Source organism: Salvelinus namaycush, chromosome 6 (assembly GCF_016432855.1).
Source record: "Salvelinus namaycush isolate Seneca chromosome 6, SaNama_1.0, whole genome shotgun sequence".
NCBI lineage: Eukaryota > Metazoa > Chordata > Actinopteri > Salmoniformes > Salmonidae > Salvelinus > Salvelinus namaycush.
The window spans coordinates 46,756,457-46,779,194 of record NC_052312.1 but is presented as its reverse complement, the minus strand read 5'-3'; the positions used below and the strand labels follow the sequence as shown (position 1 = coordinate 46,779,194).

Sequence of the window (22,738 nt, the reverse complement as noted above, 5' to 3'; positions counted from 1 at the left end):
CCTGTTTTAGAGAAAAATAATCACTGAATATTGTAAGAGCCTTCATTGTCTGCTAATATGCCCTGTTTATTTATCCTACGGTTTTGTCTTGGTGTACAGGGAGAACACTGTAAGAAAGGCCCATGTTCTGGATTCTGTCACTGTACATTTCAATTTCAAAAGTGCTAAACAAATTGTTATATTGACTACATCCGTCCTAGCTCTCTCATTAATGTCTTAATCAAAATTACGGATTGTCTCTTATCCGCTTGTCATCCCCTTATACCATAGTTTGTACATCTCAATTGTCATTAGAAACCACATTTGTTTAAGCAAGTCAGCCATATCATCAACGTTTTTTTAAAGGCAGTAAATGAGGCCGAATTTATTTTTACGCTGCCAGACAAGGCTCCGCTGATAGCCAGCTGTATCAGTGGTCAGGATTCACTCCATGGTGCTGAAAAGAACGCTCTGCTGTTGGGACAGCTTTATGTAGGCCCTAACAGTTTGTCACAGTTATAGTGCAATTAATGTAGTGTTGTGTTGTAATGTGGCTTTGATGGCATGCATCGAACATTTTTGTTTTTTGTTTGCCCCACCAAGATTTACATGCTAAAATCGCCAATGGGCGTTTTGTAAGGACAGAGGATTTGTATTAAAAAAACTACTAAGAACAACATCAACAAATCTAGACAGATTTTGGACTACAACTCCCAGCTTTCTCAGCCACACTACCGAAGTTGGAACAATTTTCCTCGTCTCTCATTGGTAGGTTGGCATTCTGTTTGGGTGCAGTAGCTGGAAAAATGGCAGCTGATACAGGAAGATACCGGAGTGCTGTTAGCAAAAGCAAAGATCCTTCAGGCTTACTTATCTCCGTTATAAGGTAAGCTCACTCAAATTGACGGTTGAATTATCCTGTCGACATAAGACACCAGTGGGCACTACTGTTTTCATTAACTAGGCCTGTCATTTCAGGCCGTCGACAAGGAGAAACATCCTTCTTGTTGTTAGCTTCCTATCTGTTAGCTAGCTAGTTTTATGTCAAGTGAGTTTTGAGGAAATGTTAGTCAGCTACGCTAGCTAATGTTTGTCATCGCGACCTGTTCGCATAATTTATCAGTCTTTATCATCATTGTGAGTCAAATAACACTCTTCAATAGTCACAAGGAAGGCGTGAGGAATAAGCCACTTGCTAGCTAACGTTAGCTGCCTCTTAGCTAGCTAACTGTCACGCTTTTGACAGCTGACCTCCCCTGCTCATACAACGAGCTCGTGACTTGGTTCAGACACTGAGTTATGAACAGAGACAAGATAACGTATTAGCTAGCTAAGACCAAATATGCAATGCGTACTTGTTATTCAGCATCAGCACCCATTTATAGCCTGCTTTGCTGCCCTTCGCTGACAGGGTGCCATGATCATCATGGGTTGGTCTTGGCTTGAACAGTGTTGTTTATGTCATGACATGTCGTTTACTGTGTGTTTCCACGCCATTTTAAGTAGCCATTGCCGTAACTTAGTAGAGTAGCTCTCTTTACCTCTTTTTTTCTCTAGATTAAACGGAGCTGTAGTCTACTGGGTTTGACAGATGTCAGTGTGCATGGAGCGAGGGTGCAGCATTTTGCAGCCGGTGGCAACTTGACACTGATTGTTAAGACCCCACATTGATGCACTTTGAGGCAAAATCCTATTCTGCATGCAATTGTTGTCTGCGACAAAGATTATCTTCCCTTTCTTATGTACCTTTACTTATGGCTACTGCTTGCCTAATACGCCAGACTGTTACCATGGTTACCCCATGCCACTTTCGGATTCTATAAGGGACTAGGCTAGTGTAAATCTAGTGTTTGAATTAGTCAAGGGTGATGGTGCATGTCAGAGCTAAGAATTCAGGATCGCTAAGTTTAGGTGAGGTTATATGAAGTATGTTAACTAGTTAGGTTGGACATGACGGCATGGTAAATAACTAGTTATAGTACATTAACAGAGAATGGACCAGAACTTGCTTTGTGTTTCAGCTCTGACTTGTGTCAAGTAGGCATCTCAAGCCACTCTAGGGGGATGCCGTTGAGAATCTTCTCCCCCTTCCAGCTTTCAGCTGTGTGTGAAGAGCGAGGAGGCTTTAATGAGCTCTTGAGGGAGATTTTTACCTCTCCCCTTATTTTATGTGTGGTTTGGAGTTTGATAAAATACAGGGCTAAGACAAAGTGTTGTCAAGTCTGTTACTCAACATTGTCCCATCCCCTGGGTCTATGACATACAAGACTGGCATGGTTTTCAGGATATAAAACCTGGCACTTTTATGTTACGCCAATTTTGTTTGATTATTCTTTACTGTAGGACAGGGCTATTCAACTGGTCGCCTGTCAGCCAGATCCAGCCCGTTTATTATTTAAGACTGGCCCTTTCATCAATTCCTAAACATTAATCAAATATCTGCAACAAAATCTCTGCCAAAATCCAACATTCAGAGCCAAAATGACCAACACTATTGTTGTTGTCTAGTGTGGTTTCTAGAGCCTGTTTGGCATGTTGATTTTATTACATTTGTTTCTTCATATGAATTTGACTCCAGCGTTTGAGTGGTTTATGCTACAAAATATTATGAACCCATTGCTGAAAGCTATGACTCTCAGGAACACGTACGCTACGACTCTCAGAAACACGTACGCTACTACTCTCAGGAACACATACACCTTTCCCTTTCTGATGCTCACAATGACTCGTTACATGTAATCATTGAATATTGTAAGAGAGCTTTCATTGTCTGCTAATATGCCCTGTTTATTTATCCTACGGTTTTGTCTTGGTGTACAGGGAGAACACTGTAAGAAAGGCCCATGTTCTGGATTCTGTCACTGTACATTTCAATTTCAAAAGTGCTGAACAAATTGTTATATTGACTACATCCGTCCTAGCTCTCTCATTAATGTCTTAATCGAAATTACGGATTGTCTCTTATCCGCTTGTCATCTCCTTATGCCATAGTTTGTACATCTCAATTGACATTAGAAACCACATTTGTTTAAGCAAGTCAGCCATATCATCAACGTTTTTTTAAAGGCAGTAAATGAGGCTGAATTTATTTTTTCGCTGCCAGACAAGGCTCCGCTGATAGCCAGCTGTATCAGTGGTCAGGATTCACTCCATGGTGCTGAAAAGAACGCTCTGCTGTTGGGACAGCTTTATGTAGGCCCTAACAGTTTGTCACAGTTATAGTGCAATTAATATAGTGTTGTGTTGTAATGTGGCTTTGATAGCATGCATCTAACATTTTTGTTTTTTGTTTGCCCCACCAAGATGTACATGCTAAAATCGCCAATGGGCGTTTTGTAAGGACAGAGGATTTGTATAAAAAAACCTACTAAGAACAAGGCAGTGTGACAAAAAAACACCTAATGACTGAGGGAAATTTATTCACAGCATACTTCCTACAGACTGGAATTTGGCATTACTTGATTTGACATATCTTTGTGTTGCTTAGTTTTTAGATTCTAAAATACCCGAGTTACTTTTAAGAACCTTTTAATAGGTGAGCGAGTGTTGTGCCCTTTTCAATAATTATACGTTTTTTGGGTTGCACCTTGATTCACATTGGTTGAGCACCATCCACTTCTTTTCTAATTACTTTTAGCAACATTTAATTTGAAGAGAAGTGCTTTATTGGTGTGTGTGCATTGCTTTTTTATACAGTTCTTCTGAAGAATAATCGCATGTGGAAAATGTCCGGCACCCCTGTAATTAACACATATATATATATATATATATATATTTTTTTTTACATCTGGCCCCTGTAAGAATATAGTTGAATAGCCTGCAGTAGGGTAATGACTGACTTCTGGAAGATCGCAACATATTGTGAAACGGATGCATATATTTACTAGAGGTGCCTGGGTCAAATGTGTTTGAAGTATTTGAAGTGCACACTTGATTTAGCTCGGAGTTTGCTCTTCTAGGACTATTCCATCGGTTGCATTTTGTACCAGAAAAATGAAATCAAGCTCAGGCCAATTAGGCCCCTAACTGGAAATATTTGACATAATAATTTGGTGGGTGCTTATATTTGTCCTATTTCACACATGTGCAATTGTGTATTAATACTCATGTGCGAATTGGAAATGTTTTTTTGTGTTGTATTTCCCAACTCCCCAAGACATCCTCGGAGAGTGGGGACACGGCCATGGTCTGTCATTATCAACGGAGACCCTGGAGCAATTAGGATTAAGTGCCTTGCTCAAGGGCACATCAACATATTTTTCATCTTGTCAGCTCAGGAATTTGAACTAGTGACCTCTCGCTTACTGGCCCAACACTCTAACCACTAGGCTACTTGCTGCCTGTATTTTACCCAGATCTAGTGACTAGAAAAAATGATTAACTAGAAGTTAGGCCTACACAAGATTACGAAAAGGACCACAAGGTAACACCTTGACAGACAATTGATGAGCCTTGGCCTGCTGCCCCCTGTGTCTGTGTAGGACCCTGTCCAGCAGCGATGACAAGCAGGACAGAGAGACGGAGAAGGGCCGCCTGGAGGAGGCGTTTGAGAAGTGCGACCGGGACCTGGATGAGCAGATCGTCCAACACTACGCTGAGCTGACCACCGCCATCCGCACCTACCAGAGCATCACCGAGAGAATCACCAGCTCCCGTAACAAGATCAAAGGGGTGAGAGGGAACGCACACACAATGTTTCAAATCTAATTTAATTTGTCACATGATGTGCCAAATACATCAAGTGTAGAATTTACTGTGAAATGCTTACTTACGAGCCCTTTCCCACAATGCAGAGTTAAAAAGTAAAAACATTTGCAATAAAACATTCAGAACATGTGCATGGCCAGTGAATAACAGTGTGAAGGCAAAGTGATGATCCCAGGGAGTTGTACATCAAGGACATTAGCAGCAGGCAGTGTGAGGGCTTGGCTGATTTCTTTAGAGTTCTTGTGTGTGTGGCTCTGACACCTGCGTCACTGTTAGAGCCTCTGGGATAGCCCGCCAGTGTTCCACAACAGCGTGATGTCATTCCCATCTCTCCAGTCTGTGTGTCTGGATGTACAGTTGAAGTCGGAAGTTCTTATTTTTAATTTCACCTTTATTTAACCAGGTAGGCTAGTTGAGAACAAGGTCTCATTTACAACTGCGACCTGGCCAAGATAAAGCAAAGCAGCGTGACACAAACAACGAGTTACACATGGAATTAACAAGCGTACAGTCAATAACACAATAGAAAAAAATAAAGTCTATATACATTGTGTTCAAATGGCGTGAGGAGGTAAGGCAATAAATGGGCCATAGTAGCGAAGTAATTACAGTTTAGCAAATTAACACTGGAGTGATAGATGAGCAGATGATGATGTGCAAGTAGAAATACTGGTGTGCAAAAGAGCAGAAAAGTAAATAGAAACAATATGGGGATGAGGTAGGTAGATTGGGTGGGCTATTTACAGATGGGCTATGTACAGCTGCAGCGATCGGTTAGCTGCTCAGATAGCTGATGTTTAAAGTTAGTGATGGAAATATAAGTCTCCAGCTTCAGCGATTTTTGTAATTCGTTCCAGTCACTGGCAGCAGAGAACTGGAAGGAAAGGCGGCTAAAGCAGGTGTTGGCTTTGGGGATGACCAGTGAGATATACCTGCTGGAGCGCATGGTACGGGTGGGTGTTGTTATCGAGACCAGTGAGCTGAGATAAGGCGGAGCTTTACCTAGCAAAGACTTAAAGATGACCTGGAGCCAGTGGGTCTGGCGACGAATATGTAGCGAGGGCCAGCCGACTAGAACATACAGGTCGCAGTGGTGGGTGGTATAAGGGGCTTTGGTGACAAAACGGATGGCACTGTGATAGACTGCATCCAGTTTGCTGAATAGAGTATTGGAAGCTATTTTGTAAATGACATCGCCGAAGTCAAGGATCAGTAGGATAGTCAGTTTTACAAGGGTATGTTTGGCAGTATGAGTGAAGGAGGCTTTGTTGCGAAATAGGAAGCCTATTCTAGATTTAATTTTAGATTGGAGATGTTTAATATGAGTCTGGAAGGAAAGTTTACAGTCTAACAGGACGCCTAGGTATTTGTAGTTGTCCACATATTCTAAGTCAGAATCGTCCAGTAGTGATGCTAGTCGGGCGGGCGGGTGCGGGCAGCGAACGGTTGAAAAGCATGCATTTTTGTTTTTACTAGCGTTTAAGAGCAGTTGGAGGCCACGGAAGGAGTGTTGTATGGCATTGAAGCTCGTCTGGAGGTTAGTTGACACAGTGTCCAAAGAAAGGCCAGATGTATACAGAATGGTGTCGTCTGCGTAGAGGTGGATCAAAGAATCACCAGCAGCAAGAGTGACATCGTTGATATATACAGAGAAAAGAGTCGGCCTGAGAATTGAACCCTGTGGTACCCCCATAGAGACTGTCAGAGGTCCGGACAACAGGCCCTCTGATTTGACACACTGAACTCTGTCTGAGAAGTAGTTGGTGAACCAGGCGGGGCAGTCATTTGAGAAACCAAGGCTGTTGAGTCTGCCGATAAGGATATAGTGATTGACAGAGTTGAAAGCCTTGGCCAGGTTGATGAAGACGGCTGCACAGTACTGTCTTTTATCGATGGCGATTATGATATCGTTTAGTACCTTGTGCGTGGCTGAGGTGCACCCGAGTTTACATACACTTAGGTTGGAGTCATTAAAACTCAGTTTTCAACCACTCCACAAACTTCTTGTTAACAAACTACAGTTTTGGCAAGTCGGTTAGGACATCTACTTTGTGCATGACACAAGTAATTTTTCCAACAATTGTTTACAGACATATTATTTCACTTATAATTCACTGTATCACAATTCCAGTGGGTCAGAAGTTTACATACACTAAGTAAAATTCACCCAACTTGTTGTGGAAGGCCTCCCAAAACGTTTGACCCAAGTTAAACAATTTAAAGGCAATGCTACCAAATACTAATTGAGTGTATGTAAACTTCTGACCCACTGGGAATGTGATGAAAGAAATAGAAGCTGAAAAAAGAATTTTCTCTACTATTATTCTGACATTTCACATTCTTAAAATAAGTGGTGATCTTAACTGACCTAAGACACTGATTTTTTACTAGGATTAAATGTCAGGAATTGTGAAAAACTGAGTTTAAATGTATTTGGCTAAGGTGTATGTAAACTTCTGACTTCAACTGTATGTGATACTGTTACAAAGAGAACCTAGAAAGGTTTCTTAAGACTTGTGTGTGATGGTGCTTTTGTGCGACATTAAGTGCCCAATGATTCAGGCAGGATACTGAGCTTTGAAACTGAAAAGAGAGTGTTCATGTGTCCCTGAAACTATTCAGAACGTTCCAGATAGAAATGTAATGAATAGAGCTGACATAACTCCTATTCTACCTGACAAATTATCATGTCTGTTTTGCGCAATACATTTCTATCTGAACATTAAAAAAGCTTGCCTCTCTTGTCTCTGAACGAACCCATGGGTTGTATTCATTAGGGCACACAACAGAAAACGTTTAAAAACTCTTTGCAGCAGAGATGAAACAGCGTGTTTCTTATTGAATACTAGTCCCTCCCTGCTTCAGTCAACTTTATTTAGTTTGGTGCCTAATGAACACAACCCTGGTGCCTCACCTGTCTGACCCTGGGAGTGGGGTTGATTCATTAGCGCACACCGAAGCGAAACGTTTTACAACAGTCCAAGTACTCTGTCCCTGTTTCAGTCCATTTTTTTCAGTGTTTCGCCTGATGAACACCCTGGTGTCTGACCTGTGTGATGGCCCATTGTATCCAGGTGAAGGAGAACCTGCTGTCCTGTAAGATGCTGCTCCACTGCAAGAGGGATGAACTGAGGAAGCTGTGGATCGAAGGCATCGAGCACAAACACGTCCTCAACCTGCTGGACGAGATTGAGAGTATCAAGCAGGTCCCACAGAGACTGGAGGCCTGCATGGCCAGCAAGCACTACTTGCATGCCACCGACATGCTGGTAAGAGTGAGTGAGTGAGTGCGTATGCATGTGGAGGTGGGGTGGGGTGGGGTGGTAGGTGAGGATGTGGTAAGGTTTGTATGAAAGTGTGTTAAGTTTGATGTTTGGGGCCATGGTGGGGCGTGCGTGCGAGAGAATGGGATTCGTATGATTAACACCGGGATATGGCAATCCAGACATCCAGCTAGATTTTGAATTCCCGACGTTGACCTGACACTTGACTATCATATTACATGATTGCTGTCCTCCTTGGCTACAGAAATGGACTGGCATTTCAGCTAATTGGCTGGACTCTCAGTTTTCTTCCATTTGGTGCCTAATGAACACGACCCAATTGTTCATCTCCCTTCCAGCCGGTAAGCTTCATCAAAGGGGCCCAGGGGCCACCACAGGTGTGTGGGTTGACTTTGATGTGTGTTTTGTGGCGCGCTCTGCGGGGGCCAAAGCACTAAATGGCTGGTACAACTCTGTGGTCTCTCCTTTCCCTTCTTCCTCCGCTCACTCCTACACTCTTCTTCCAAACTCAGGTAATTAGGGCCTAGTCAGTTCATCTCTGCTCCAGAACGGGCAGATTTGAGAGGGAGGACGAGGGATGTCTGGCCCCTTGAGGCCCCTGAAGACCTTCTGTCTCTTTGTCTCCCACTCTCAGTCCTTTGTGGGGGCCGCAAACCTAAAATCTACATTAAAGCACTTTTTAAATGGTGTGGTGAAGTTGGTGACACTATTTAGGAAAATCACTCACATCTGAGCTAAATATATGAACTGTTATGTATGTAGTGGTTCTTCCTTTAAACGTTCTGATCTTTATGCCACGACCGTTTGTGGTAGATGGTGGCAGATTGTGGTAAATTGCACCACACTATCACAAGATGGAGTTAGAACGCTGATCTATCGCTAGTCTAAACTGTGGCACAAATTGACTGTCTTTTCCTAAATTAATGGAGGTGTGAATGTTTCAGTCCGAGAGTGTCTGGCTCTAGAGTCCTGCATCAGGCGGGTGGTCCTGGAGTTGAGAGAGAACTTGGGTAAATACAATGGCGCAATTACACTTGACATGTGGACTGACGCTTAAAAAAAAATTGGCACAGTGGGCTTTTGGTTTCTTTCCCTCTAAAAACAGAAATAAATCATTCTAAATAACAAATGGTCTTTTACCACAGTGTGAAAGAGTGATAGCCCCTCTATAGAATGTGAGTTTGTGAAACACGGAGTCCTTCTTTGCTAATGTGAAGAAGAAACTGAATGAAAGAGAGTCCAGCGAGGATTTTTATTTTTTATTTTTTTATTTATCTGTTATTTTACCAGGTAAGTTGACTGAGGACACGTTCTCATTTACAGCAACAACCTGGGGAATAGTTACAGGGGAGAGGAGTGGGATGAAATAGGGAGTTGCCCATATTGAGATACTTCATTTATTTATGAAATATACTTGTTTATTTAGGCAATTGAATATATTAGTTTAGACTTGGCCTATTTAGTAGGATTTCTTCAAATTGCTGTGCAGGAAAAAGATGTCACCCACCGTGCCTGGTCGCAGGCTAACAGCTGGCTTCTCTCTGAAACCACACATCCATCTGAAGGTGACGCTTTATCCACCGTGCCTGGTCGCAGACTAACAGCAGGCTTCTCTCTGAAACCACACATCCATCTGAAGGTGACACTGTATCCACCGTGCCTGGTCGCAGGCTAACAGCTGGCTTCTCTCTGAAACCACACATCCATCTGAAGGTGACACTGTATCCACAGTGCCTGGTCGCAGGCTAACAGCTGGCTTCTCTCTGAAACCACACGTCCATCTGAAGGTGACACTGTATCCACCGTGCCTGGTCGCAGGCTAACAGCTGGCTTCTCTCTGAAACCACACATCCATCTGAAGGTGACACTGTATCCACCGTGCCTGGTCGCAGGCTAACAGCTGGCTTCTCTCTGAAACCACACGTCCATCTGAAGGTGACACTGTATCCACCGTGCCTGGTCGCAGGCTAACAGCTGGCTTCTCTCTGAAACCACACATCCATCTGAAGGTGACGCTTTATCCACCGTGCCTGGTCTCAGGCTAACAGCTGGCTTCTCTCTGAAACCACACATCCATCTGAAGGTGACGCTTTATCCACCGTGCCTGGTCGCTGGCTAACAGCAGGCTTCTCTCTGAAACCACACATCCATCTGAAGGTGACACTGTATCCACCGTGCCTGGTCGCAGGCTAACAGCTGGCTTCTCTCTGAAACCACACATCCATCTGAAGGTGACACTGTATCCACCGTGCCTGGTCGCAGGCTAACAGCTGGCTTCTCTCTGGAACCACACATCCATCTGAAGGTGACACTGTATCCACCGTGCCTGGTCGCAGGCTAACAGCAGGCTTCTCTCTGAAACCACACGTCCATCTGAAGGTGACACTGTATCCACCGTGCCTGGTCGCAGGCTAACAGCTGGCTTCTCTCTGGAACCACACATCCATCTGAAGGTGACACTGTATCCACCGTGCCTGGTCGCAGGCTAACAGCTGGCTTCTCTCTGAAACCACACGTCCATCTGAAGGTGACACTGTATCCACCGTGCCTGGTCGCAGGCTAACAGCTGGCTTCTCTCTGAAACCACACATCCATCTGAAGGTGACACTGTATCCACCGTGCCTGGTCGCAGGCTAACAGCTGGCTTCTCTCTGGAACCACACATCCATCTGAAGGTGACACTGTATCCACCGTGCCTGGTCGCAGGCTAACAGCTGGCTTCTCTCTGAAACCACACATCCATCTGAAGGTGACACTGTATCCACCGTGCCTGGTCGCAGGCTAACAGCTGGCTTCTCTCTGGAACCACACATCCATCTGAAGGTGACACTGTATCCACCGTGCCTGGTCGCAGGCTAACAGCAGGCTTCTCTCTGAAACCACACATCCATCTGAAGGTGACACTGTATCCACCGTGCCTGGTCGCAGGCTAACAGCTGGCTTCTATCTGAAACCACACATCCATCTGAAGGTGACACTGTATCCACCGTGCCTGGTCGCAGGCTAACAGCAGGCTTCTCTCTGAAACCACACATCCATCTGAAGGTGACACTGTATCCACCGTGCCTGGTCGCAGGCTAACAGCTGGCTTCTATCTGAAACCACACATCCATCTGAAGGTGACACTGTATCCACCGTGCCTGGTCGCAGGCTAACAGCAGGCTTCTCTCTGAAACCACACGTCCATCTGAAGGTGACACTGTATCCACCGTGCCTGGTCGCAGGCTAACAGCTGGCTTCTCTCTGAAACCACACATCCATCTGAAGGTGACACTTTATCCACCGTGCCTGGTCGCAGGCTAACAGCTGGCTTCTCTCTGAAACCACACGTCCATCTGAAGGTGACACTGTATCCACCGTGCCTGGTCGCAGGCTAACAGCTGGCTTCTCTCTGAAACCACACATCCATCTGAAGGTGACACTTTATCCTTTGGAACCACACAATTACCAGGTGGACAGTAGGCCTCTTGAAGCGATAGAAGAAATCAACAAGATCCGCAAGTATTCTTTCACAATAGCTGGCAGCTGATTTTTGTTTTTGTTGCCTGATGCAGGACTCTAGTCCCGGAGAGAGACTGACTGAAACATTCACACCTTCATTAATTTACAAAAGGATAGTCTAATAGCTCGGCTATGTGTGAAAAATCCCCCAATTTGTGCCACAGTTTTAATTACTGATAGTTGCTGTAGTCATTCAGAGTTGAGTCCTATTGTAAAGTGTAGCCTAATGGCCAAAAAGGGGCAAACTTGCAATGTATTCCATGTTTAAGTACTCTTAAGTTTTACATTTCTAACGCCATTTCAAAGAATATGAAATAATGTGTCTTATAATATAACTTATTTTGAACGAAAGCCAGGAATGAGTGAGTCACTCAGCCCAATGCTGTTCCTGCTTCTGTTGCCTGTTTGAGTATTTATTTAATATCCTACGGATTCTGTGAACACCAAACCTCATGCAACCGCAAAATGCCGGATAAAACAATTTCACAAATCTTTGCTGTGGGAGTGACAAAATGTATTACAATTGCATTTAAATGAACTGAATGATGAGGATGAAGAAGAAGAGAGTGATTGAATTTAAAACAATAGTGTAAGAATTGCTCTTCCTCTGTCTCTATAAACAAAAGACGCCATTTTGTTTCTAGTTTGTCAGAAGAAGACCATGTAACACGCACATAGACACACATATTATTTGTTCAACATCTTTATTATGCTTTCGTGAATAAAATAATGATAAAAAGACTCTTTCAAAATACAGATGTTTATTTCAACTACATCTCAGCTACATTTTAGTTGCACTTCCCCCCAGCTCCATAACCATGGGTAAACCTTGCTGAGAAGATCAATGTATTGTTGTATCGTCAGTTTCTTAACAAAAAAAGGTTTAACATATTTTGAATGAATTCCTGAATTCAATTGCTTTAGCCGACATTTTGCAGTTTATTTATTGTTTAATTATTCAAGTCTCTTTTTTTGTTGGAATAGAAACACAGTTCTCTGTGCTAGAGACCTTTTTAAGAATACAAAAGAAGCCAGCCACCCTTGATGGGCTATCAGACAGGACAACAGACTCTTGCTGAGTTTAGAGACTTTAAATGTTTGCGAGGCATGTCACTACTCCCATCTCTTTGCATAGCCCACCAAATGCACTGTTTTCTAACCACTTCTGGATGGACCCATAACGAATTACTATGAGAATAAGTATCACTGAATTACATAAATATTAGAATAAAGTAGGCTAATGAAGGTGACAAATTGTTGCTTACTGAAACACCCAAAGTCATCCAATTGTTATAATAGTATTTGAAGCAATAGCCAACCCGCGTGTGGTCAACTATTTCAGCACCGTTTTGCGCTGCTTTGAGACAAGTATGGGGACTGGTCTTGATAAATCAATCAGATTTTTATTTTCACTTAATCTCCGTTTGGATATTGGTCAGCCTACAATTAGGGTGTGGAAATGTTAGGATTATTTTGCTCTCAACTCGCAATCACTTAGTAGCCTAGGCCTACTCCCGACCTGTCACGTTGTACAGCGCCATATTTTCCTAACAGAAACCCTAAGGCCTACATAGGCTACTAATAATCAATTTTTAATAACATTTCTAAAAGTATAAACTGCACAATAAGTACTATAATAGTCTGTTCTAACAAAAAAAACGTTAAAGTCTCTAGTACAGCTATATTAAAAACAGTCAGATGCATAGGGGCAGCAGGTGGTTAGAGCGTTGGGCCGGTAACCGAAAGGAGCTGACGAGGTAAAAATCTGTCATTCTGCCTCTGAGCAAGGCAGTTAATCCACTGTTCCCCGGGTGCCGAAGACGTTGTTTGATTATGGCAGCCCCCCGCACCTTTCTGATTCTGAGGGGTTGGGTTAAATGCAGAAGACACATTTCAGTTGAATACATTCAATTGGACAACGGACTAGGTATCCCCCTTTCCCATTCGTGAATTCAATCACATTAGCCGACATGTTGCGGTTTATTCATTGTTTCATTATTTTTTTTTTTTTTTTATCATTTAGCAGACGCTCTTATCCAGAGCGACTTACAGTAGAGTGCATACATTTTTATTACATTTTTTTAACATTTCATTACATTTTTACATACTGGGACAAGGATATCCCTACCGGCCAAACCCTCCCTAACCCGGACGACGCTATGCCAATTGTGCGTCGCCCCACGGACCTCCCGGTTGCGGCCGGCTGCGACAGAGCCTGGGCGCGAACCCAGCCCAGCCTGGGCGCGAACCCAGAGACTCTGGTGGCGCAGCTAGCACTGCGATGCAGTGGCCTAGACCACTGCGCCACCCGGGAGGCTGTTCAAGGCACCCTTTATTTCGTTTTATATCTAAAATGCTTGACTGTATTTAAAGACATGGACGACTTGAATGATTGATTGATATACTGTATCCTTTATGCCAAAAAGTAAGTTACGCTAAACCAGCTACAATAAACAGGACTATTGGGCCTACAGCGCCATGTCATTTCAATAACTTACCTTCTCAAAGATGCCCTCTGGTGGTCAAACTAGCGTTATTGGCAACAAAATAATATGATGTCATGCACTCTGTGCCATACAATTACGCAGCACACTGCAAGCTGTGCTGCAGTATGATGCAACTTTTAAAGGAAGAACCACTGCAGTGGGAGGCTTGGCGGTATTTGGAAAAAGCCACAGGTGGTTTTTCAATACCGTCAAAACAAGTTTTTAAAAAAGTGTATTTTACATTATGAAGCTTACCGTAGTTCCCCAGAACAGTTGAGTCTCTTGTTTGTAACAGCACAACAGGAGAAATCAGGAGCTGGTCAGTCCATAACAGCACAACAGGAGCTGTCCCTGTGCTTCCGACTAGTGTTTTTTCTCTCCCCTCTGCTCCGTGTTCACATGCTGCTCTTCCCTCTGCTCCGTGTTCACATGCTGCTCTTCCCTCTGCTCCGTGTTCACATGCTGCTCTTCCCTCTGCTCCGTGTTCACATGCTGCTCTTCCCTCTGCTCCGTGTTCACATGCTGCTCTTCCCTCTGCTCCGTGTTCACATGCTGCTCTTCCCTCTGCTCCGTGTTCACATGCTGCTCTTCCCTCTGCTCCGTGTTCACATGCTGCTCTTCCCTCTGCTCCGTGTTCACATGCTGCTCTTCCCTCTGCTCCGTGTTCACATGCTGCTCTTCCCTCTGCTCCGTGTTTACATGCTGCTCTTCCCTCTGCTCCGTGTTCACATGCTGCTCTTCCCTCTGCTCCGTGTTCACATGCTGCTCTTCCCTCTGCTCCGTGTTTACATGCTGCTCTTCCCTCTGCTCCGTGTTCACATGCTGCTCTTCCCTCTGCTCCGTGTTCACATGCTGCTCTTCCCTCTGCTCCGTGTTCACATGCTGCTCTTCCCTCTGCTCCGTGTTCACATGCTGCTCTTCCCTCTGCTCCGTGTTCACATGCTGCTCTCCCCTCTGCTCCGTGTTCACATGCTGCTCTCCCCTCTGCTCCGTGTTCACATGCTGCTCTCCCCTCTGCTCCGTGTTCACATGCTGCTCTCCCCTCTGCTCCGTGTTCACATGCTGCTCTCCCCTCTGCTCCGTGTTCACATGCTGCTCTTCCCTCTGCTCCGTGTTCACATGCTGCTCTCCCCTCTGCTCCGTGTTCACATGCTGCTCTCCCCTCTGAAAAACATGCATCACTACTTTGTTTATTTGCACTTGCTCTCATTCACTTTCGCCTGTAAATGTCCACACTCACTGAAAGGACATTCGGTAGCAACTAGCTATGCTTGTATAACTTCATGAGCTGGATTTGCCTGTCTGCAATTAGTTTATGTTCATTTTCGCTTGTTAGCATTTAGCTAACATCTTCTATACGATTTCGCTATTACTTGTGCAATTTTTATTTGTATTCTGGGAAAGCAATGTTTTTGTGTGTTTTTAGCGCCCCCTTGTGTGCTATTCCAGTTTCCCCCGGAAATCCCTGCATGAACATATAGGCTGGTGGGAGGAGCTATAGAAGGACATGCTCATTGTAATGGCTAGAATGGAATAAAAATGGAACGTATCAAACATATGGAAACCACATGTTTGACTCCATTCTAGCCATTACAATGAGCCGGCCTTCTACAGCTCCTCCCACCAGCCTCCACTGGCCCAAGCCTCTGTAATGGTGTGGAGTCCTTGCTCTCACATATCCAACTGTGTTAGATCAGTGACCTCCAGGAAAGAAGGATGGATTTATAACAGTATTGGAACTGGGCCACTATACTCTATGCAAGAAGGATCCTATCTTGTTTGATAGGTGCTAGACTAGAGCTGATGTTGACCCTAACTCAAGTTGAAGCTGTCCCTGGAACAGTCTGACGGAGGCTAATCTAAGGAAACTCAGTGAGTCAGGTCTGTGCCTCATTACATTGCTTTCACAGAAGACTGTCAGTGTCCATTTCAAGCTAGGTGTTTCAATTTGCCTCTCAGTAGGAGAGAGGCTGCAACAGTTATCTCTCTGTCTGTCTCTCTCCTTTTTATTGGTTAACTCTTTGTTTTGCTCTCCCTTTCCACCGTCTCAGATCTCCCTCTCTTCCTATCACTCCCCCTCTCTCAGCTCTCTCCCCCCTCTCTCAGCTCTCTCCCCCCTCTCTCAGCTCTCTCCTCTCTCTCTCAGCTCTCTCCTCTCTCTCTCTCTCAGCTCTCTCCCCCCTCTCTCAGCTCTCTCCCCCCTCTCTCAGCTCTCTCCTCTCTCTCCTCTCTCTCTCTCAGCTCTCTCCTCTCTCTCTCTCAGCTCTCTCCTCTCTCTCTCAGCTCTCTCCCCCCTCTCTCAGCTCTCCCCCCTCTCTCAGCTCTCCCCCCTCTCTCAGCTCTCTCCTCTCTCTCGCAGCTCTCTCCCCTCTCTCTCCCCTCTCTCCCCTCTCTCTCCCCTCTCTCAGCTCTCTCCCCCCCTCTCTCAGCTCTCTCCCCCCCTCTCTCAGCTCTCTCCTCTCACTGTCAGCGCTCTCCTCTCACTCTCAGCTCTCTCTCAGCTCTCTCAGCTCTCTCCTCTCTCTCTCTCAGCTCTCTACTCCTCTCTCTCTCAGCTCTCTCTCAGCTCTCTCCTCTCTCTCTCCTCTCTCTCTCAGCTCTCTCCTCTCTCTCCGGTCTGTTGTAAATCCATCCTTTCTCTGTCAATCCTGTGAGACTCCCTGATGTGTTCATTCCAGACATGCTGTCACTCATTACCCTGCTCATCTGTCAGATTAACGTCTCCCTCACTTTCACACTCTCCTTCCATCCCCTCCTCCTCTAGCCCTCCCTCAGCTCTCTCTCTCTGTCTTCTCTCTCTCTCTCTGCTTGACTATTAGTATTCCCACTGCTCTCTTTCTGCCTCAGCTGAATGGCAGTGTTACAAGACCCCATGGGGTTAGTGAGGGACAGGACTGGTTCACTTTCCAAAAAAAGTCTCTCTTCTCCACTCCTATCCTACACACACACACACACACACACACACACACACACACACACACACACACACACACACACACACACACACACACACACACCCCGTCTGAGCCCAGTGTGCACCAGAGAGGCCAGTGACGGGCTGTCACATGTACCCCTTCTATCCTCCCCCTCCTGTGAGTCCCCCTCTTCTCCCTCTCCCCTCTCTCCCCGTCCTGCTAACTCTCAGGAAGCCTCGTATAGTTGATTAGCTTGACAGCCCGGGCTCCCTAACGATGTTAACCAGCCTTCTTCTGTCATCCCGGCCCACTGGTAATGAGTCACACACACACACTTGCGGACACACACGCACACTCAAGGACACACACACAAGGCATACACACATGCACGCACTTGTGGACTGTTGACACACACGTACTTATAGACATATACTCAGACGCATACACATTGGTCACACCCACTCACAGTTAGTTACAGTATATGCACACACACACACACACACACACACACACACACACACACACACACACACACACACACACACACACACACGTACACACACGTACACACACGTACACCTACACCACACAGTGAGGAACACAGAGGCATGCAGCGTTATTCTATTAAGCTGACGGGGGCTGATCATGCACAGCATTAGCACATCTTTTGGCTAATGCTGCACTGATTTGCATCAACACATACTTGACCTATGTCCCTCCCTTCCTTTCCTCCTGTCCGTCCCGCCCGGTGATACACACACAGTCTGTGATGGCTCTCTGGAGCGCTATCATCCAGCCATTAACCCACTCTAATAAAAAACACTCATTTACCACCATGAAGATTTATTAAATATAAACACGCCATAACCACAATGCTAATGAAAACTGAGACGGGAGGAGGGAGGGAGGGAGAGATCGAGAGAGGGACGGACGGACAGAGAGAGAGAGGGACGGACGGACAGAGAGAGGGACGGACGGACGGACGGACAGAGAGAGGGACGGACGGACGGACGGACAGAGAGAGGGACGGACGGACAGAGAGAGGGACGGACGGACGGACGGACAGAGAGAGGGACGGACGGACGGACGGACAGAGAGAGGGACGGACGGACGGACGGACAGAGAGAGGGACGGACGGACGGACAGAGAGAGGGACGGACGGACGGACAGAGAGAGGGACGGACGGACGGACAGAGAGAGGGACGGACGGACGGACGGACAGAGAGAGGGACGGACGGACGGACGGACGGACAGAGAGAGGGACGGACGGACGGACAGAGAGAGAGAGGGACGGACGGACGGACAGGCAGAGAGAGGGACGGACGGACGGACGGACAGAGAGAGGGACGGACGGACGGACGGACGGACGGACAGAGAGAGGGACGGACGGACGGACGGACGGACGGACAGAGAGAGGGACGGAGGGAGGGAGGGAGAGAAAGCCAAATGACTACAATGTAAAACATGTAGAACGTTCTACATACAGCAGCAGTGTTAACACAGAGGATACACTGTAGTTACATTGGTGGTGGTGTTGGTGGTGTATTATTTGTATGTCTAGTAACCGGTCTAACAACCCGTCTGACAACCTGTGAGGTGTAATGTGTGAACAGACATGGTTCAGATTTACAGTTCAAATAAACTTTCTCTAAATACTCAAGTCCATTAGGTACCAATTAAACTAGCCAATTATATCCACATCTTGTTTATGACTGTGAAGATTTAGATTCATTATTGATTACATTTGAAACAGTTTTCCATGGCGTGCCCTAATAAACATGTCCCTGTGGTCCTCATCAAAGTACTGTATTCTGAAGTGTTGCCAGGTGTATTCAGATATACAGTGAGTACTAGTGGATAATGCACCAGGTACCTGGAGCTGTGTTCAGGTCTCCCCTACATTCCAAGGTGTATAGATCTATTCAGGTGTGTCTCCTGTGGTCCCCCTCGTGCAGGTGTCAGCGGTGGAGTCTCTGGAGGGCCCCCTGCTGCAGGTGGAGGGTCTGGGGGATCTGCGTCTGGAGCTCCACAGTAAGAAGCTCAACATCCACGTGGTCCTCATCGACGAGCTGCACCGGCACCTCTACATCAAGTCTACCAGCCGCCTGGGGACCAAGAACAAGGACAAGAACCAGGGACGCCACGGGGGGTGAGTGGCCTGGGGGCGGGGGGAGAGGGTGGGAGTGGGGCGGAGGTGTGAGTTGTTAGGAACACGCTGTGAGGTCAGGGAGATCAGAGTGGGGGTCAATCCCACTTCAAGTGCAGTCAACAGAGGGAATGTCATGTTCATCATTTGCAGTATTCTAGAATAGTAGGGCAAGAACTCAAACACCAGATCTCAGTAGAGATTGGAAGTAGTCTTTCACTTCAAAATAAAAGCTTTGGGAGTCTGAAGTGTATGGGTGTTCACTCTGCGTTGGAAGTAAATGTATAATTGGGGGAAAACTATTTGAAATCATTAAATGAAATACCATAACATGAGACAAGTCAGTGTTGAACCTCCACTCCTCTAATCCCACACAGCACAGTTCCACACTACACGTGTTGTCCCTCAGTGTTTACATTAGCTAGTCTAAACTTCTAGTGACAACGTCCCCGTCTCACCACTTAGTGCAAACACATCTGATTCATTCATGAGGGACCAGAGATGACGCTCTGTAGAATGATAATGTGGGTTTTGGTTAGTCGACGACCGCGTCATAACCCACATTTAGCATCGGGAGGATTATCATACCAACACCATCGGGGTGTCCCAAATGGCACCCTATTCCCTACTTAGTGCACTACTTTAAAAAGTAATACACTGTGTAGTGCACTATGCAGGTGCCATTTGGGACATGTTAGAATGGTGTGTGGAGCGATGGCTGCCACCTGCATGCTGATTCTAAACCAAGATGCAGCATCACAACACATTAGGCTGATGCAGGTCACCCACCTCTCCAGCAATGAAGCCTGTTGTTTTGATGGTTGTTAATTCATGCTAGGTGTGTGTGTGTGTGTGTGTAGTGTCTTTATTGGCGTGTGTGTGATTGGTGTCTTTTTCTCTGTGTGTGTGATTGTTGTGTGTACAGCAGTGTGGTGTCTGTGCTGTGACGTACTGTAGAGTGATGTATTAGTTGGGGTCTTAGAGTGACAGGTTAAAGCTCCTGTATAATGGAGGTTTGGTAAGAACAACCCACCTCCACTCAACACTCACTAAGCAGGGCTCCACTCAACACTGTGTGGAGGTACAGGTCAGGGCTCCACTCAACACTGTGTGGAGGTACAGGTCAGGGCTCCACTCAACACTGTGTGGAGGTACAGGTCAGGGCTACACTCAACACTGTGTGGAGGTACAGGTCAGGGCTCCACTCAACACTGTGTGGAGGTACAGGTCAGGGCTACACTCAACACTGTGTGGAGGTACAGGTCAGGGCTCCACTCAACACTGTGTGGAGGTACAGGTCAGGGCTCCACTCAACACTGTGTGGAGGTACAGGTCAGGGCTCCACTCAACACTGTGTGGAGGTACAGGTCAGGGCTCCACTCAACACTGTGTGGAGGTACAGGTCAGGGCTCCACTCAACACTGTGTGGAGGTACAGGTCAGGGCTCCACTCAACACTGTGTGGAGGTAAAGGGCTCCACTCAACACTGTGTGGAGGTACAGGTCAGGGCTACACTCAACACTGTGTGGAGGTACAGGTCAGGGCTCCACTCAACACTGTGTGGAGGTACAGGTCAGGGCTCCACTCAACACTGTGTGGAGGTACAGGTCAGGGCTACACTCAACACTGTGTGGAGGTACAGGTCAGGGCTCCACTCAACACTGTGTGGAGGTACAGGTCAGGGCTCCACTCAACACTGTGTGGAGGTAAAGGGCTCCACTCAACACTGTGTGGAGGTACAGGTCAGGGCTACACTCAACACTGTGTGGAGGTACAGGTCAGGGCTCCACTCAACACTGTGTGGAGGTACAGGTCAGGGCTACACTCAACACTGTGTGGAGGTAAAGGGCTCCACTCAACACTGTGTGGAGGTACAGGTCAGGGCTACACTCAACACTGTGTGGAGGTACAGGTCAGGGCTCCACTCAACACTGTGTGGAGGTACAGGTCAGGGCTACACTCAACACTGTGTGGAGGTACAGGTCAGGGCTCCACTCAACACTGTGTGGAGGTAAAGGTCAGGGCTCCACTCAACACTGTGTGGAGGTACAGGTCAGGGCTCCACTCAACACTGTGTGGAGGTAAAGGTCAGGGCTCCACTCAACACTGTGTGGAGGTACAGGTCAGGGCTCCACTCAACACTGTGTGGAGGTACAGGTCAGGGCTCCACTCAACACTGTGTGGAGGTACAGGTCAGGGCTCCACTCAACACTGTGTGGAGGTACAGGTCAGGGCTACACTCAACACTGTGTGGAGGTACAGGTCAGGGCTACACTCAACACTGTGTGGAGGTACAGGTCAGGGCTCCACTCAACACTGTGTGGAGGTACAGGTCAGGGCTCCACTCAACACTGTGTGGAGGTACAGGTCAGGGCTCCACTCAACACTGTGTGGAGGTACAGGTCAGGGCTACACTCAACACTGTGTGGAGGTACAGGTCAGGGCTACACTCAACACTGTGTGGAGGTACAGGTCAGGGCTACACTCAACACTGTGTGGAGGTAAAGGGCTACACTCAACACTGTGTGGAGGTAGGTACATGGCTGACTCTGTTCATCCAGGTTGTTAACAGGTTCATTATAAAGCTCTGCTTGTCTCTCAGGTGAATGTTGTGGGTAGCAGGGTTGGGCTCAGTTTAAATTGAAGCCAGACAATTCAGGAAGTGATTTTAATTTAACATTTTGAAATAAGTAGCTTTTACTTTTCAGTTTAGTGAGAAGTCATTGAAAATAAATGCAATTTTTTTTTGATTTATTGAATTTGTAACGAGGATGATGATGATGACGGTGACTGATGATGCTCTTTTCAACTCTCCCCAGCTCTACAACCAAAGACACGTCCCCTCTGCCCCAGCTGGACGTCAGCAGCCTGTCCACCCCTCGCAAGCTGATGGACTCCTCCCAGTTCAGCACCCCAGGGACCACCAGCAGTAAGTAGCCTTGGTAGTCCAACACACATCCATTATGCACGGCTGCTTGGCTGAATACAGCAGTACTAAATTAGGGTATGCACACTATACCAACCTAATAAAGGAATGTTTTGGTGCAATTGATTGTGCTGGCCTTACTTCATTACCACCAGTAGAATGGCTTTAGGAATACTACTGGACGAGAGAGGAAGAGGGGGGTCATGGAGGGGGTGGGAGATGAGGAAGAGACGGGGACAGAGAGAGGAAGGGACGGGGACAGAGGGAGGAAGGGACGGGGACAGAGAGAGGAAGGGACGGGGACAGAGAGAGGAAGGGACGGGGACAGCGAGAGGAAGGGACGGGGACAGCGAGAGGAAGGGGCGGGGACAGCGAGAGGAAGGGGCGGGGACAGCGAGAGGAAGGGGCGGGGACAGCGAGAGGAAGGGGCGGGGACAGCGAGAGGAAGGGGCGGGGACAGCGAGAGGAAGGGACGGGGACAGCGAGAGGAAGGGGCGGGGACAGCGAGAGGTGGGAAAGGATAGAGAGCCAGTGAGATAATGTGGGGAAGAAACTGGAGAGAACTGGATATTGAGTGGAAAAGAGAAAGGGAGAGGAGATGGATAGATAGAAAAGAGAACATGGTGTAGATGGAGAGAGAGACTGTGGAGACTTGATGAGAACTATTGGAACATAGTTGTCTCCTGGATAGCACAGTGGTAGAGTTGTCAGGTTAGTGTTCTACCGTCGTTCCACTGCCGATGCTCCTAGTGATAATGAAATCATTAGCAGGGATCTGTACTGCTGCAGTTACT

At 46.6% G+C, this 22,738-nt stretch overlaps 1 protein-coding gene across 1 annotated transcript in view; it reads left to right on the top strand.

The window, feature by feature from the left end:
• Nucleotides 1-760: 760 nt before the first annotated feature.
• Nucleotides 761-22,738, top strand: part of exoc4 (exocyst complex component 4) — a 243,105-nt gene continuing 221,127 nt past the window's right edge. Inside the window, exons 1-5 of the mRNA XM_038996740.1 lie at nt 761-865; nt 4,461-4,650; nt 7,761-7,955; nt 18,828-19,021; nt 21,838-21,947. Of these exons, the coding sequence (XP_038852668.1) occupies nt 786-865; nt 4,461-4,650; nt 7,761-7,955; nt 18,828-19,021; nt 21,838-21,947 (769 nt within the window). The 5' untranslated portion in view covers nt 761-785. The remainder of the gene's footprint in view (nt 866-4,460; nt 4,651-7,760; nt 7,956-18,827; nt 19,022-21,837; nt 21,948-22,738) is intronic.